Raw genomic sequence first — 15,125 nt, 5'->3', positions numbered from 1 at the left:
TTCCTTTTCTCCTCCCCTTCTTTTTAGGCCTCATCGCTACGATTTCAGAGTACCCTGGTAATAGCTGAGCATGCAAATGATACCCTAGCACCCATTACATTAAATACCATCACTGCAGCCAAACGTCTTGGAGGTGAAGTGTCCTGCTTAGTAGCTGGAACCAAATGTGACAAGGTGAGAAATTTTTAAGGTCAACCATAGCAAATATAATCTCCATCAAGAGACAGGGAAAGATGACAACAGAGAATTATGCTAGGACTGTAACCCAAACTGGGCTCTAATCCTCATTAACTGGTCAGTGTCACAACCGTTACTACATGTGAAAAAGGAACTAAAAGGCTTGCTCAGTAAGCATTTTGTCTTTAGAAATGAGGTAGAATATTTGATTTAGTTCCATTGGCACCATCATGTGCCATTGGGTACCAAGTAGAGTGATAATATTTGAGTCCCCTTAGAGGTTAATAGCCGATCTCTTTTTTGTATTGATGAATATACTTGCTAATTGCTCTTAATTTCTGAAAGTGGTAAATCTGGAAAAAGTATCATGATGTTAATTTTTAATCGGTGTAAGAATTGAAATAAAAGTACTGTGCTTTCCAAACCCTTGCTGAGACTAATAGATGTTCTTCATTTTGGTTGAAATGAGGCAACGACAGCTTTGTAAACTAACCCCCTGGAAAGGAGCTATAGTGTGATTTGCAGAGTCTATACCTCTGGGCTGTTGTGTAGTTGAAATCGTGCCGCAATTGTGCTAATTAAACTTCCCTAGCTTGAGCCACCAGTTCCCTTTCACACTGTGCAGTTGCTGAGTGTGTAGCTGGGGGCTTAGACTTCAGAGAAACAAATCTGGAAAACAGCATGTTTCTTTTTAGAGGATATAATTTATTTTTGAATAACTGGCATTGATGCAGAACTGATGATATGATGCAGGTTCAGAATGTTAGTGTTCCTTCTGTCCAGTTGGTACCGTAAAAGATTATGGGGTTATGTGGCTTTCTTTACCCAAATCCTACTAACAACTATTGAATCTTGTATGGTTATTAATGACAGTGTTTGAAGATATGGCTAAGCTATCCTTTTGGTTGCCCTGCCATATATATAAGTTCTGGAGTTTTTTTTTTTTTTCTTTTTTTTTTTTTCTGGCCGCCCCACAACGTGTGGAGTTGCCAGGCCAAGGGTCAGATCTGAGCCACAGTTATGAACTATGCTGAAGCTGTGGGAATGCTGGATCCTTAACCCACTGTGCTGGGCCAGGGATTGAACCTTCATCCCAGTGCTCCAGAGACACTGCCAATCCCATTGCACCACAGGAGGAACTCCTACAAGTTCTGGATTTGATTTTTTATTTGGCTGTAATATTAAATAATTATTCTAATATGACTTGAAAAATACTTGCTATTTTCTTTACACTATTTTGAGAAAAATCAAAACAAATTATCTTTAGTTACAGTCTTATTATCATGTCACATTCTAATCTTAAAAACAACCAGTACCTGTATATAGAGACTGTGTTAATAGCCTAGGCAGATTTAAGTTTTTTTACAGTTTTCTATAGCTATTTATCATAAATAGCAAGCAACTCTTCTGTGTAGTGCCTGAAGTTTTTGCCAGTTGGGGAAAAAAAAAAAAAGATATTTTTGATAGTGTAAGATTGTCTGCCAGTGAATACTTGGTTCAGAGGAGGTGCTTTTTTTGCACTGCATTCTTTCTTCAGTGAATATTGTTGCAACTTTACCATCCATTGAGAGGAGTGGTGGCAGGGCAGGAGGCACAGCCTTTTTTATGCCTACTCATCAGTGAATCAGTGTGGGGGTAAATAAGAAGACAGAAAATCATAATGTGATTGCTGTGTCTCTGCTAAAGCAGAAATCAGTCATACTATAATTAAAGAGACTTAAAAGAAGGAATTCTAGTTGCCCTCTGTATGTAGGAAATCTGAGTGATCCAAAAGCCTTCCTAGAACCTCATCCTGACTTTAAACAGGAGAAATCCGGAATTAAAATAGAAAATATTTTGCTTCATCGAAGGTAAATATATGTAGATGGGCAGGAACTTAGTAGTTGAGAGTGGACTGATCTATAACATTTTCTTTATTGCCCAGATTCTCTGATTTTAATATCATCAGAAATTATTATTGCAAAATAAAATGCAGTGGCCTGTATACCTGTGTGGTTAAGTCCTGTTCTTCTGTAGGAACCATAAGTGTGAAATGTGTGGGCTGTGGTGTTATTGTGTGAGAGAGAACCTAACCATTGCCTCATTTTCTCTATTCCAAAAATGATAAACTTCCATTTGCATGGTGTAAAAGAAAAGAGCACAATTTACAACTCAGTTTGAATAGACAATTGTGTTAACCTTGGTTTTTCAGTTAGTAGTTTTCTTTTTCAAGGTAGAAGTTTTTGTGTAAGGTGAATGGACAGATGAATTGGCTTAAGATTTGCTTTGTTAAATAATGTTTTTTTTCCCTAAGTACCCCTTTTCCAAGTAAGAACAATTTGGTTGGCCATTAAGATGTTACGCTCTTGATATTTGTAGTGGTGGCTCTCTTTGTATCTTTCTGTTAGATGGATAATTAAAAACTGTTATTCATAGGTGGCACAAGATCTCTGCAAAGTAGCAGGTGTAGCGAAAGTTCTGGTGGCTCAGCATGATGCATACAAAGGCCTCCTTCCAGGTGAGCTTTTCCAGTGGAAAAAAAAAAAATGTAATGTCTAAATTATGCTTGAATATATGAATATGAAAATATTATGAAATGTGTTTATCAAATGTGTTTAATTCTCAGAGGAACTGACACCATTGGTTTTGGCAACTCAGAAGCAGTTTAATTATACACACATCTGTGCTGGAGCATCTGCCTTTGGAAAGGTGAGAAGATTGAGAATTGGAATCTGATGTCATTACTTGGATGGGTTAGATTTCATTGTGCTGAAAATGTCCAGCAGACTTTGTTTAGATAGCTAATCCTGGCTTTCAGAATTAAGGTTTTGCTGAAAACTTCATGCAGAACTCCAAAACTTACTCTTTTAAACTTATTCTTTTGTTATAATTTTTGTTAAAGTGCTATCTCTAGGCTTTCAACTTTTGTCACAGAGACAACTCTGTTCTTTCAAGACTTTGTCATAATTTATTAGAGTGCCATTTTTAGATTTTGTCATGGAGAAAACTTTTTTCTCTTTTTAAAAAAGCCTTACTTTTCTTTAAAAGCAATGTTGAACTGTCTCATTGTGCATCTGTCTCATTTGTATTAGTAACCCATCATAAACGATGGGTTTTTTGGGTGTCCGATGGATATTTAGAAAGGCCAAATTCTGTCTACTTAGGGGATTTGGGAAGGACTGTGTGGTGGTTGAAGACATCCTTAGGGTAAAGAAGGCTGTAATCTGATCATGTGCATTGTGATGTGTCTGAAGAAAGAATGTGCTATCAGATGGGTAGGGGTCTGCATGAAGTTTTAAAAAGGGGGACCAGGGATGTAGGGGGAGGCCAAGAAAGGGAATTCGTCAGTGGTTCTTCTTGATCCTGGTTATTATCCTAGCTCCCTTTTCTTTTATCTCATTTTTAATAAGCTGAAGTTTGTAGTTTTTTTTATACCTTTAAAGATGATACATTAAGCACATATTATAAACTGTGCATGCAGTATAGCAGTATGCAGAGCAAGATATCAAAATTCCTCTTTCTTATTGCCAGCTCTCTTCCCTCTTCTGAAGCATAGATGTTAACAATTCTGTATTCTTTTAGGCCTTTTCCTGTGGATTTTAAAACTATAATACATGTACAAAATCATTGGATCACATGTACAAAATCATTTATCTCTAGAGTGGGATAATGTAGTAGCATGAATTGTTTTATGACTAGTGATTTTTACTTGAGTATGTCTTAAAAATATTTGGTAGTGGAGTTCCCGTCGTGGCACAGTGGTTAACGAATCCAACTAGGAACCATGAGGTTGCGGGTTCGGTCCCTGCCCTTGCTCAGTGGGTTAAGGATCCGGCGTTGCCGTGAGCTGTGGTGTAGGTTGCAGACGCGGCTCGGATCCCACATTGCTGTGGCTCTGGCGTAGGCCAGTGGCTACAGCTCCGATTCGACCCCTAGCCTGGGAACCTCCATATGCCGCGGGAGGGGCCCAAAGAAATAGCAAAAAGACAAAAAAAAAGACCAAAAAAAAAAAAATTTGCTAGTAATATGTCTGTCTCATTTTAAAATGGCTCCATAATATTCCATATTTAGCCAAGGATGGACTGTTAGGTTGTTTCTTTCTTTTTTTTTTTGCTTTTTAGGCCTTCACTGATGGCACATGGAGCTTCCCAGGCTAGGGGTTGAATTGGAGCTACAGCTGCCGGCCTACACTACAGCCACAGCAACATCAGATCCAAGCCACGTCTGCAGCCTGCACCACAGCTCATGGCAATGCTAGGTCCTTAATCCACTGAGCAAGGCCAGGGATCGAACCCACAACTTCATGGTTACTAACTGGATTCATTTCTGCTGCGCCACGACGGGAACTCTGGGAACTCTGGTTGTTTCTAATTTTTTGTATTTATGAACTTTGCTGCAAGGAAACGTCCCTGTATATTCACCTTTGTATTCGTGTGCTGGTATTTGGAATAGTGTTCTAGAAATGAAATAGCTGAGTCAAAGACTTTTTGCTTTTAAAACTTTGATACATATTGCCAACTGCTCTTTTAAAATGATGCCTCAGTTTATATCCCACCAGTTACATAACGTGCCAACACTTGCTTTTGTACATTTTAACATTTTTCCACCAATCCAAAAATTACGTCTTTAGTAATTTTGCATTTCTTTGATAGTGAGATCAAGTATCTTTTAATACAGTTATTGTTCATTTTAATTTCCTCTTTGAATTGTCTCGATTTGACTTTTTTTCCCTCTTTAATTTTGGTATAATTGATTTTTTAAATATGAGTTTGGGAAATAAGATATAAGCTCTTTTATTTATTAATCATGTTGAGTGGCAGTAGCAGTGAGTTCCTAGTACATTGATCTCTTTTCTTGCAGTATGAGCAGTGTTTGTGATTATTGCTTCTGGACATGAATCATTGCATACATGTTGGGATCCTGCACCATGACCCATGTAAATTAATCTACTTCGTGTTTTTTTTTTTTTTTTTGTCTTTTTTTTAGCTATTTCTTGGGGGCCGCTCCCGCGGCACATGGAGGTTCCCAGGCTAGGGGTCAAATCAGAGCTGCAGCCACCGGCCTACACCAGAGCCACAGCAACGCGGGATCCGAGCCGCGTCTGCAACCTACACCACGGCTCACAGCAACCCCGGATCCTTAACCCACTGAGCAAAGGCAGGGACCAAACCCGCAACCTCATGGTTCCTAGTTGGATTTGTTAACCACTGCGCCACAACGGGAACTCCAATCTAGTTCATTTTTAACCTCAGGATTTGAACATTGAACTCATTAAAATTTTTCTTTTAGGATTAGTAGAATCTCTAGGCAATAATAGAATTTTCAACCTACCTTGTAAATATGTGAGTATAATGAACAATATTTCCTTTAATAGGTTGTCACATTGCAGACTATCATAAGTTTTCTTATTTTTGTGTGGGGTTTGTAGTTGATAGGTAAGCTGGTTCTACAGAGGTATAACTCTGGGCTAGTCATTTATCTTCCTGAAATCTGTTTTTAGAATATGTAAAATGACGTGGTTAGCAAGTGATGTCTGTGATCTACAACTAGAAATGTTAAAAAAAAAAAAAACCTCTATGGTAGGTTTTTACTTTCCCTGGAGATGATTAAGTCGGAGGCTTGACATCCAACTTCCTTGTACTTTGGGATGCTGTGGGTGAGTGTTGAACTAAAAGGTCTTTGGGGACCATTCCATTTCTGAGAGTTTGGGTTCTGTGTTGGATGATTTAAACAATTTCACGAATCTTGAGTTTTTATGATGATGGTTTACCTAAAAGATTGTTAAACCTAGTAATGGTGTTTGTTGTATCTGATTAGCTAGAATTTTTTTTTTTTTTTTTTTTTTTTGGTCTTTTTAGGATTGCACCCTTGGCATATGGAAGTTCCCAGCCTAGGGGTTGAACCAGAGCTGAGCTGCCAGCCTACACCACAGCCACAGCAACATGGAATCTGAGCTGCATCTGCAACTTACACCCAGTCAGTGAACAAGGCCAGGGATTGAACCTGCATCCTTATGGATAAAAGTTGGGTTCTTAACCCACTGAGCCATAATGGAAACTCCTGGTGAACTAGATTGTATTATTCTGACCTTGATTGCTATGTTGTAGCATAAGGGAGTTTTGAGAACAAGGGGCACATAATAGCAGGGGCTGTAGCCTCTGAATGGATTTGGAAAGAAAAAGAATTCATCAAATGAAGCTAAACAATCTGCTCTAAAAGTCCTTCATTGTGTTTTAAGATACCACACTTTTATACTGGCTTGTTAGAATTTTTAAATATTCATCTTTTTGTGCATTTAAAGAACACTTAGTTATTGCCTCTTCTTCCCTGAAACCATGTGATGGAGCCTATAAAATGGTGTAGAAATGGATCTGTTTACCATCTTCTCTCTCAGGACATTTAAACAGAAAATCAGACTTGGAAAAACATGTGCCTTTAAGAACTGTGGTAAATGTTTTTTTCAAGATGTGCTAAAATAAAACAAGGGATGATAGAAGTACAAAAGGTAATAAATTTCAAGAGATTTAGAAAGTTTTAAAACTTTAAAAATAAGAACAATCTGTATAACATAAAATCTGTAAGAGAATCTGCCCAGCTGGTAACAGTATTCTAGCAGAATTTCCTTAAACAGTTAAAGAAGGTGGTTCAGGAAAAGAATTACTTAATGACACAGCCTTTGAGTGCTAACAAATTTGGTTTGTTTTAAAAGCAGTTATCTTCTAAACCTCTTATTTACCAAGTTAGAACTATGTTTAATGGCATTTTAATTGTTTTCCCAAGCTCTTTGTTTCCTATGAAATCTTAATTTTTTCTAATTGTTTTATAAACTACAGTACTTTTTAGTAGCTCTTTTATCATGGTTGGAAGGGGATTACTATATAAATAGGTAATAGTAGACTGAAAATTAGAAAATCTTTACTATTTGAAGATGCAGCAGGAGGAAATTTGACTCAGGCTGTCAGACTCGATAGCAACAATTTATATAGAACCACTTATTAGCTATAAGGTAGAGACACAAGAGAAGTAGAAGCAGAGAGCCCTCTGCTCTCTGGGGGTTTATAAATTTAGTTGAGGGTCTTAGAGTGTGTGTATTAAAAATTAAAACAATACATCTTAGTGCCTATTTATTAGTACAACTGTACATGCACATGGGAGGATGCCGAATAAAGGAATGATTGGAGGATAATCCTGACAGAATTCTTAGTGGGACAGAGAGGACTTGGGAATGGAATGAGGAAAGGAACTTGAACTCTGTTATATAAGGAAACTTTGCTTGCTAAATGTGGTGTCACGTACCAAGTTGTAGCTCAGCCAGTTAAGAACCCGACACAGTGTCCATGAGGACTCATGTTCGATCCCTGGCCTTGCACAGGTTGCAGATGCGGCTCTAGCATTACATTTAACAAAAATTCTACAGAGTTTGCATTTAGAGAATGTTAATTGCTGATATTGTATAGCCATCCATCAGCATGTGTGTAAGTCACTACTTATTTTGCTTTTAGAACCTTTTGCCCCGAATAGCAGCCAAACTCGATGTTGCCCCTATTTCTGACATCATTGCAATCAAATCACCTGACACATTTGTGAGACCTATTTATGCAGGTGAGTACCCAAGGAAAATAACCAGTATGTTAAATTTTTGAAAAATTTTTAAAAAAGAAAAGTAATCTTGAAGATAGGATTTTAAAGCACAGATCACCTTAAAAAATTTGTTAGGAAAATCTTAGAATTGCTGCTAGGCCATGATATCACATTCCCTCTGATAGATCCAGAACACATTACTTTTCTTCCTGGTCATTCAGTATACAGAGTGAGATTTTTTCCAGTGATCAATAAAAATTAGATTTACTATTCAGTATATTTTGTAAGTGGCACTTGGAAAAGCAAAACTTTCTGTTTTTTTAAAGTAGTGTTTTCAATCATCTTTGCTGCTTTTACTTCATTGCCATCTGCATTAAGAAATTCATTTCAGTGTCTCTTTATTTGATTGCTCTTTTGCCAGGCATGCTGGTCTCTAGTGGGGCCAGAGAAGGCAGTGAACTTTGTTTTGATCAAAGTTGTGTGTTTTAGTATAAATGGTCGATTCTCAAATCAGATTTTTCATTTTTAGTAGTGTTTAGAGGGAAATACACAGCCATAGTTTAGGTCATTCTTAATGTGATTGTTAAGCCATGAGAAAGGTCTCAATCCTTTTAAAATCTTGGCCTATCCCACTTCTTGCTGTCCTTTATGCCCTATCACGTTTTCACTTAGCTTCCTTCCTTAGCATTCATAGTAGCTTCATTTGTTTTAAGTTGCTGTACTTCATGTTGTTGACTTACTCATTATGTTATTTTTGGAGAAGGAAGCTTTTGTCTCTATACCTTTTAGGAAGACATACCTCATTAGTTTGGCTGCCTTTTCCAGTTTGTTTCTTCCAGGCAGGTCAGAATTTGTTCTCTTTTTAAAGACATCCAAGGTTATACAGATATCCACTGATAATGTTTCTTCAGTGTAATAGTCTGTTTTCCTATACTTAATAGGGGTAGAAAACAACCAACTTGTCCTTAGTTATTTCTTCCTTTTCTTTGTGAAATAAATTCTGAACCTCAAGGAAATACTTGGGTTTTGTTTGTTTTGTTTTGTTTTTGCCTTTCATGGTTATTTTTTTAAAATAAATGTGTTTTTTAGGAAATGCTTTATGTACAGTGAAGTGTGATGAGAAAGTGAAGGTGTTTTCTGTCCGAGGAACATCTTTTGAAGCTGCAGCAACAAGTGGAGGTAGTGCCATTTCAGAAAAGGGTAAGAGTTCATTTGTATTTGTGTTAGTTTCTTATATTTTTAGTTCAGAGTTTTATATTAGAATAAAAGATGGCCTCTAATTAAATTTCTAATGCAGAGTGTTTGAGAGTCAAAATAATTGATTTTCCCAAGCTTATACAAAAAGAAGTATTATTTATGACATGTCTTTTTCATAATATTTTTGGTACTGGGATAGTTGCTTTGGTATGTCAGAGGGGTAGGAGGATGGGGTCCATCAAGATTAATCTGTCAGAGTACCCGTCGTGGCGCAGTGGTTAACGAATCCTACTAGGAACCATGAATGAGGTTGCGGGTTGGGTCCCTGCCCTTGCTCAGTGGGTTAACGATCCAGCGTTGCTGTGAGCTGTGGTGTAGGTTGCAGACGCGGCTCGGCTCTCACATTGCTGTGGCTCTGGTGTAGGCCAGCTGCTACAGCTCAGATTCGACCCCTAGCCTGGGAATCTCCATATGCCGCGGGAGCGGCCCAAAGAAATAGCAAAAAGACCAAAAAAAAAAAAAAAAAAAAAAAGATTACTCTGTCGTATTGATTTTTTACTCTCCTCTGTTTCCTACTATAATAGAGATTCTGTACGATAGGAGAATGCCATAATAGTAAACATATGGAGGGTGTTATGCTTTAACATATACAGTATCTTATTAAACCTTGTAGAGAGAGGATTACTCCAGTTTTACAGGTAGACTCAGCATTAAATGACTTCTCAAAAGTTATACACCTAATGAGGTGAAGGCTGCAATCTAGTTCCCTTGAATCTTTCCAGAAATCAGAGAAAATGAAATGAGAAGAACAAAAAATTCATATAACTAACAAACTTAAATTTTATGGAATTCTTTAAGTTTATTCTCTTATAGAATTTTACTTGAACTCATAGTCTTTGTTTTGTTATGTATATCAATATGCACAGCATCAAGTGCGTCCCCAGTGGGGATATCAGAATGGCTTGACCAGAAATTAACAAAAAGTGATCGACCAGAGCTGACAGGTGCCAAAGTGGTAGTTTCTGGTGGTAAGTGGAATATTTTAATTTATTAATTTTACAAGATGGTGTAAAGTTAAAATGCTTTTATTAGTTTTTATTTCAGAGGAGCACTGATATTTTTTCAAATGTAAGAAGTAGATAAGTTGCAAGTATTAGTCCTCTTGTACTAAATGGGAAAATGGAATCATGAGTTTAATACACAGTTTGCTCTTCTGTTTGCAAATGTGTGTCATTGGCACCAGAGGGAGCATGGTGTAAATCTGAAGACCATAGCTTTGCAACTTGGTATCTTTGTCTTCTGTGTTATTTCTAAAGAGTGTGGTTGGCTTCTGCATCATGGAAAGAACGGGTTGGAATCTCAGGACTGTGTTTTATGATTCCCACCCTTACTCTACTTTGAAAGACGTCCAGGGTTGTGCAGACCTCTATGAATAACTCTTTGAAAGTTTCCTTGCATTTAATATCAAAGCTGTTAATGCTTCATAAGACTTGCTTCTTATTGTATATCATGCTCCTTATTTTAAAAATACAATTATAATAAATAAATTTATAGCCCGTTGACTTTCTTTTTAAAAAGTAATGTTATGATTTAAAAGTCTTTCCAAAATAAACATCAAATGAAATAATTAAGCTTCCAAACAGTCTCATATTGCAAGTGGCATTGAGAGGAAATAACTTAATATTTCAGAAAGGTGTATATCTGACTAATCCATTGACTTGTTTGTTCAAGAAATGTTTACTGGGTATGTGTTCTTGGTGAGGGCCATTGCAAAGTGCTGGAGAAACAAAGAGGAAAGGCAGATTGTTCTTGCTCTTAAAGGAGTTTAAAGTCTAGAGGAGTGACTTCCATGCAAATAACAACTTCTTTCAGCCATTTAAATATTGCTAAATACTGTGAATATAGCAGTGATCAAGATAGATATGGATCCCCTATTTAAAGTGCTTTTGTTCGAGTGGGATTTTGTGAGTTAGTTACAGTAGTGTTGAATGCTTTATAGGAGATGTACGAGAGTGTTACTGGAGAACTCAGGAAAGGCTTTCTAGAGGAAACGGCAGGGGTCTAACATGAAGATCCTCTCATGTATCCAAAATTGCAAAATTTTTGTGGAATGGAGTTTATGTTTGGTTAATTTATTTTATCTTTTTAAATAAGGTCGGGGTTTGAAGAGTGGAGAGAACTTTAAGTTGTTGTACGATTTGGCAGATCAACTACATGCTGCAGGTAAAATTATTTCCTTTAGTTGGAAAATGTTACCATTTCATTGGAAATTTTTTCTTCATTATTTCATTTGTGTATAGGTCACTCAGAGCTACACATTTTTTGCTTTCTCTGGTTTTCAGCTTTTCTCTCTGTTTTCTAAGTTTTGTTTTTTTAGTCTCCAAGTAAATGGTGTAGTATTCAATGAGGAAAGGGTGTCCTCCTTCTTTATTATTTATGTGACGTTCTTAACATTTGCCAAATTTTAGTAGTTGTTTCCATTAAAAAAAAAAATCAAATGTCAGCTTCATTGTCTATATCAGATTCAGGAAGGCCCTTGTTATTCTTTTTATTGGTGGTCTAACGTAAATCTCTCATACAAAGAGAAATCAACATTTAACATTATTTTTTAAATTTATAGAGAACATAGAACTTTATTAAAAGTGTCTTAAGAATGGAGTGAAAAATGAGAAATTTTAAAGTATTTTAGTTTTTAATTATGTCACTATTACATGAGTATATCCTTGTTTTTATAAAAATGTTTCTGTTCTGTTCTCCCCTTTTGAGAGTTTTATGTATAACCTTCTAGGATTTTCCTCTGGTTTTATATCACCTAATATGTGCAGCCATAGGAACAGTTATGATTTTGTCTGAGTAAAGGTTTGATATTGACTTTTTATAATCAGTTGGTAGTATTTGACTAAAGGTGTTTATTTCATTTATTCATTCTTTAATTGAACAGATGTTTATCGAATGTTTCCCATGTGACAGGCACTATTTTAGGAGTTAGGGAAAAAGCAGTGGACAAAATAAGCAAAATCCATGCCTCGATAGACGTTACATTTCTGTTTGGTGAGTCTAGATTCTGTATGAGTTTCCTGTGGTTACTGTAACAAATAACGTTAACTCAGTGGCTTAAAACAGCAGAAAATTAGGAGTTCCCTGTCGTGGCTTAGCAGACACGAATCTGACTAGTATCCAAGAGGACGCAGGTTCGATCCCTGGCCTCGCTTGGTGGGTTAAGTATCCAACGTTGCTGTGCTCTGTGGTGGTCGGTCACAGATGTGGCTCACATCCCGCATTGCTGTGGCTATGGTGTAGGCCGGCAGCTGCAGCTCTGATTTGACCCCTAGCCTGGGAACCTCCACATGCTGTGGGTACAGCCCTAAAAAGATTAAAAAAAAAAAAAAAAAAAAAACCAAAAAATTTCTCTCACAGTTCTAAAGGCCTGAAGTGTGTTGAAATTAAGGTGTTGACAGGGCCATACTCCCTCTGGGGGTGAATCTGTTTGTCTCCGGTTACCAGAGACTGCCCTGGCATTCCTGAATTTGTGGCCGTGTCACTTCAGGTTCTGCCTCTGTCTTCATATAAGTTTCTTCTCTCTGTATATGTGTCATATCTCCCTTTCTCTCCCTCTTACAAGGATACATGTGATGACTTTTTTTTTTTTTTTTGTCTTTTTGCCTTTTTCTAGGGCCGCACCCACGGCATATGGAGGTTCTCAGGCTAGGGGTCAAATCGGAGCTGTAGCCGCTGGCCTATGCCAGAGCCACAGCTAGGTGGGATCCGAGCCGCATCTGTAACCTACACCACAGCTCACGGCAACACCGGATCCTTAACCCACTGAACAAGGCCAGGGATCGAACCCACAACCTCATGGTTCCTAGTCGGATTCGTTTACCACTGAGCCATGACGGGAACTCCTATGATGACATTTAGAGCCTACTTAGATAATCCAGAATAAGTGCCTTTTCCCAAGATCTTTAACTTTATATCATATCTGCTGTCATACAAGTAATCAGAGGTTCTGGATATTAGAAAGTGAGTATAACTTTGGAGTGGCCATTTCTCTGCCTGCCTTAGACACTAAACCCAGTAAATTAGTAAATAATATAGCATGTTAGAGGGTAGTAAATGCAATGGAAAATAATAGAACAGGAAAAGGAGGATGACAAGTATTGGAGAGGGAGGGTTACAGTTTTAAATAAGCTGGTTAGAGTAGGCCTTGATAAGGAAGCATCCAAATAAAGGTATGAAGAAGGTAAGGCAGCAAGCCATGAGGAGACCTGAGTGAGTGTGTTTCAGGTAGAGGGACCAGGAAAGTGCAGAGGGCTTGGCTGAGGCAGGAACATGTCTGGCCTCTATGTTGAATAGCAAAGAGGCTAGTGTGGCTGGAATGAAAAGTGCGAAAAGCGTGGGTCCTAAGAGATTAGATTGGGAGTAATAGACCAGGTCATATGGGGCTTGGAGGCCTTTTTAAGGAGATTGGTTTTCTCTGAATGAAATGGGGAACCATTAAAAGGTTTGAGAAAAGAGTCACATGATTTGACAAATATTAAAAGAATCACTCTGGCTACAACTTTGAGAATAGACTATAGAGTGATAAGTGCAGTAACAGGGAGCTCAATTAGGAGGCTGTTTCAATCATTCAGGTGAGAGATGCTCATGGCTTGGACCAGGTTAGTAGTTGTAGACATGGGCAGAAATAGTCAGTATCAGGGTATGTGGCTGAATGTAGAACTCTTGGGATTTCCTGACAGATCGAATATAGATTCTGAGCAAGTTTTTATCTGGCAACTGGTAGGATGGAGTTGGTATTAGCTGAGGTAGGGAATACACTAAGTGGCACAGTTTCCAAGGAGAAAGCAAGAGTTCGCTTTTGGGCATACAGTCAGCCCTATACATCTGCAGGTTCTGCAATGAATTCAACCAATCTTGGATAAAAAATATTTGGGGGAGGAAAAAAATCCCAGAAAGCTCCCCCAAAAAACACAGCTTGAAATTGCCTCATATTGGCAGCTCTTTATAGCATTTACATTATTAGGTATTATAAGAAATTTAGAGATGATTTAAAGTAGAGGCATTGTGGTAGTTCCCTTCGTGGCTCAGCAGTTAACAAACCCGACTAGGATCCATGAGGATGCGGGTTAGATCCCTGGCCTCACTCAGTGGGTTAAGGATCCAGTATGGCCATGCGCTGTGGTGTAGGTCGAAGGTGTGGCTCGGATCCTGTGTTGCTCTGGCTGTGGCGTACGTAGGCCGGTGGCTGTAGCTCCGATTGGACCCCTAGCTTGGGAACTCCCATATGCCTCAAGTGCAGCCCAAAGAAATAAATAAAAATTAAAAAAATAAAAAATATAAAGTACAGGCATTAAACTCTACAGATATTGTGTTTTTCACACACTGGGGGTTTGTGGCATCCCTGCGTTGAGCAAGCCTATTGGTGCCATTTTTCCAACAGCATTTGCTCACTTCATGTGTCACATTTTGGTAATTCTTACAATATTTGAAACTTGTTCATTATTATTATATTACAGTGATCAGTGATATTTGCATTACTATTGCCAAAAGACCTGCTGAAGGCTCAGATGATGATTAGCATTTTTGGGCAATAAATTTTTTTTTCTTTTTATGGCCACAACTATACATGGAAGTTCCCAGGCCAGGGATCAAATGCAGTCCACGGTTGCAACCTACGCATAGCTGTAGCAATGCTGGATCCTCAGCCTGCTGTACCACAGCAGAAACTCTGCAATAAAGTATTTTTAAATTAAGATAATGTACATTTTTTTTTAAGACATAATGCTATTGAACATTTAATAGACTATAGTGTGGTATAAACATAACTCTTGTATGCACTGGGAACCCAACACATCCATGTACTGTGCTTTATTGTGGTTTGGGACTGAACTGGCAATATCTCTGAGGTGTGCCTGTCTACAGGAGGGTGTGTGTAGGTTATATGCAAATACTGTGCCATTTTATATAAGGGACTTGAGCATCCTTAGATTTGGTTAACCTTGTGGGGTCCTGAAACCAGTCCCCTGCAGATATTGAGAAATGACTGTTCTAAGTTTTGCGATGTCTAATAATAGACATCCTGGTAGAGATGTCAGTTAAGCAATTAGTGTAGGAATGTGGAATTCAGCAGTTTGGGCTAGAGATAGAAATTTTGGACTCAGTTGTATTATAGTATTTGAAGCCATGAGACT

General features: G+C 37.9%; 1 protein-coding gene across 4 annotated transcripts in view; it reads left to right on the top strand.

Annotated features, from left to right (window-relative positions):
- ETFA (electron transfer flavoprotein subunit alpha) overlaps positions 1 to 15,125 on the top strand; it is an 89,748-nt gene that overhangs the window by 13,309 nt on the left and 61,314 nt on the right. The window contains exons 2-9 of one of the 4 annotated variants that reach the window (XR_014809100.1): positions 28 to 174; positions 2,593 to 2,674; positions 2,783 to 2,865; positions 7,659 to 7,758; positions 8,827 to 8,937; positions 9,861 to 9,962; positions 11,089 to 12,107; positions 12,766 to 13,060. Coding sequence is in view for 1 of the 4 variants with exons in the window: in NM_001244403.1 (NP_001231332.1) it covers positions 28 to 174; positions 2,593 to 2,674; positions 2,783 to 2,865; positions 7,659 to 7,758; positions 8,827 to 8,937; positions 9,861 to 9,962; positions 11,089 to 11,157 (694 nt within the window). In the remaining 3 variants the exon portion in view is untranslated. 4 annotated transcript variants of the gene reach the window in all.

Source organism: Sus scrofa, chromosome 7, assembly GCF_054392235.1.
Source record: "Sus scrofa isolate SSC_HxYL_T2T_F1_AM1 chromosome 7, Sscrofa_HxYL_maternal_Yorkshire_Landrace_v2.0, whole genome shotgun sequence".
In the NCBI taxonomy this organism is placed as follows: Eukaryota; Metazoa; Chordata; class Mammalia; order Artiodactyla; family Suidae; genus Sus; species Sus scrofa.
The sequence above is the reverse complement of the archived record's forward strand: the minus strand, read 5'-3'. Positions and strand labels throughout refer to the sequence as shown.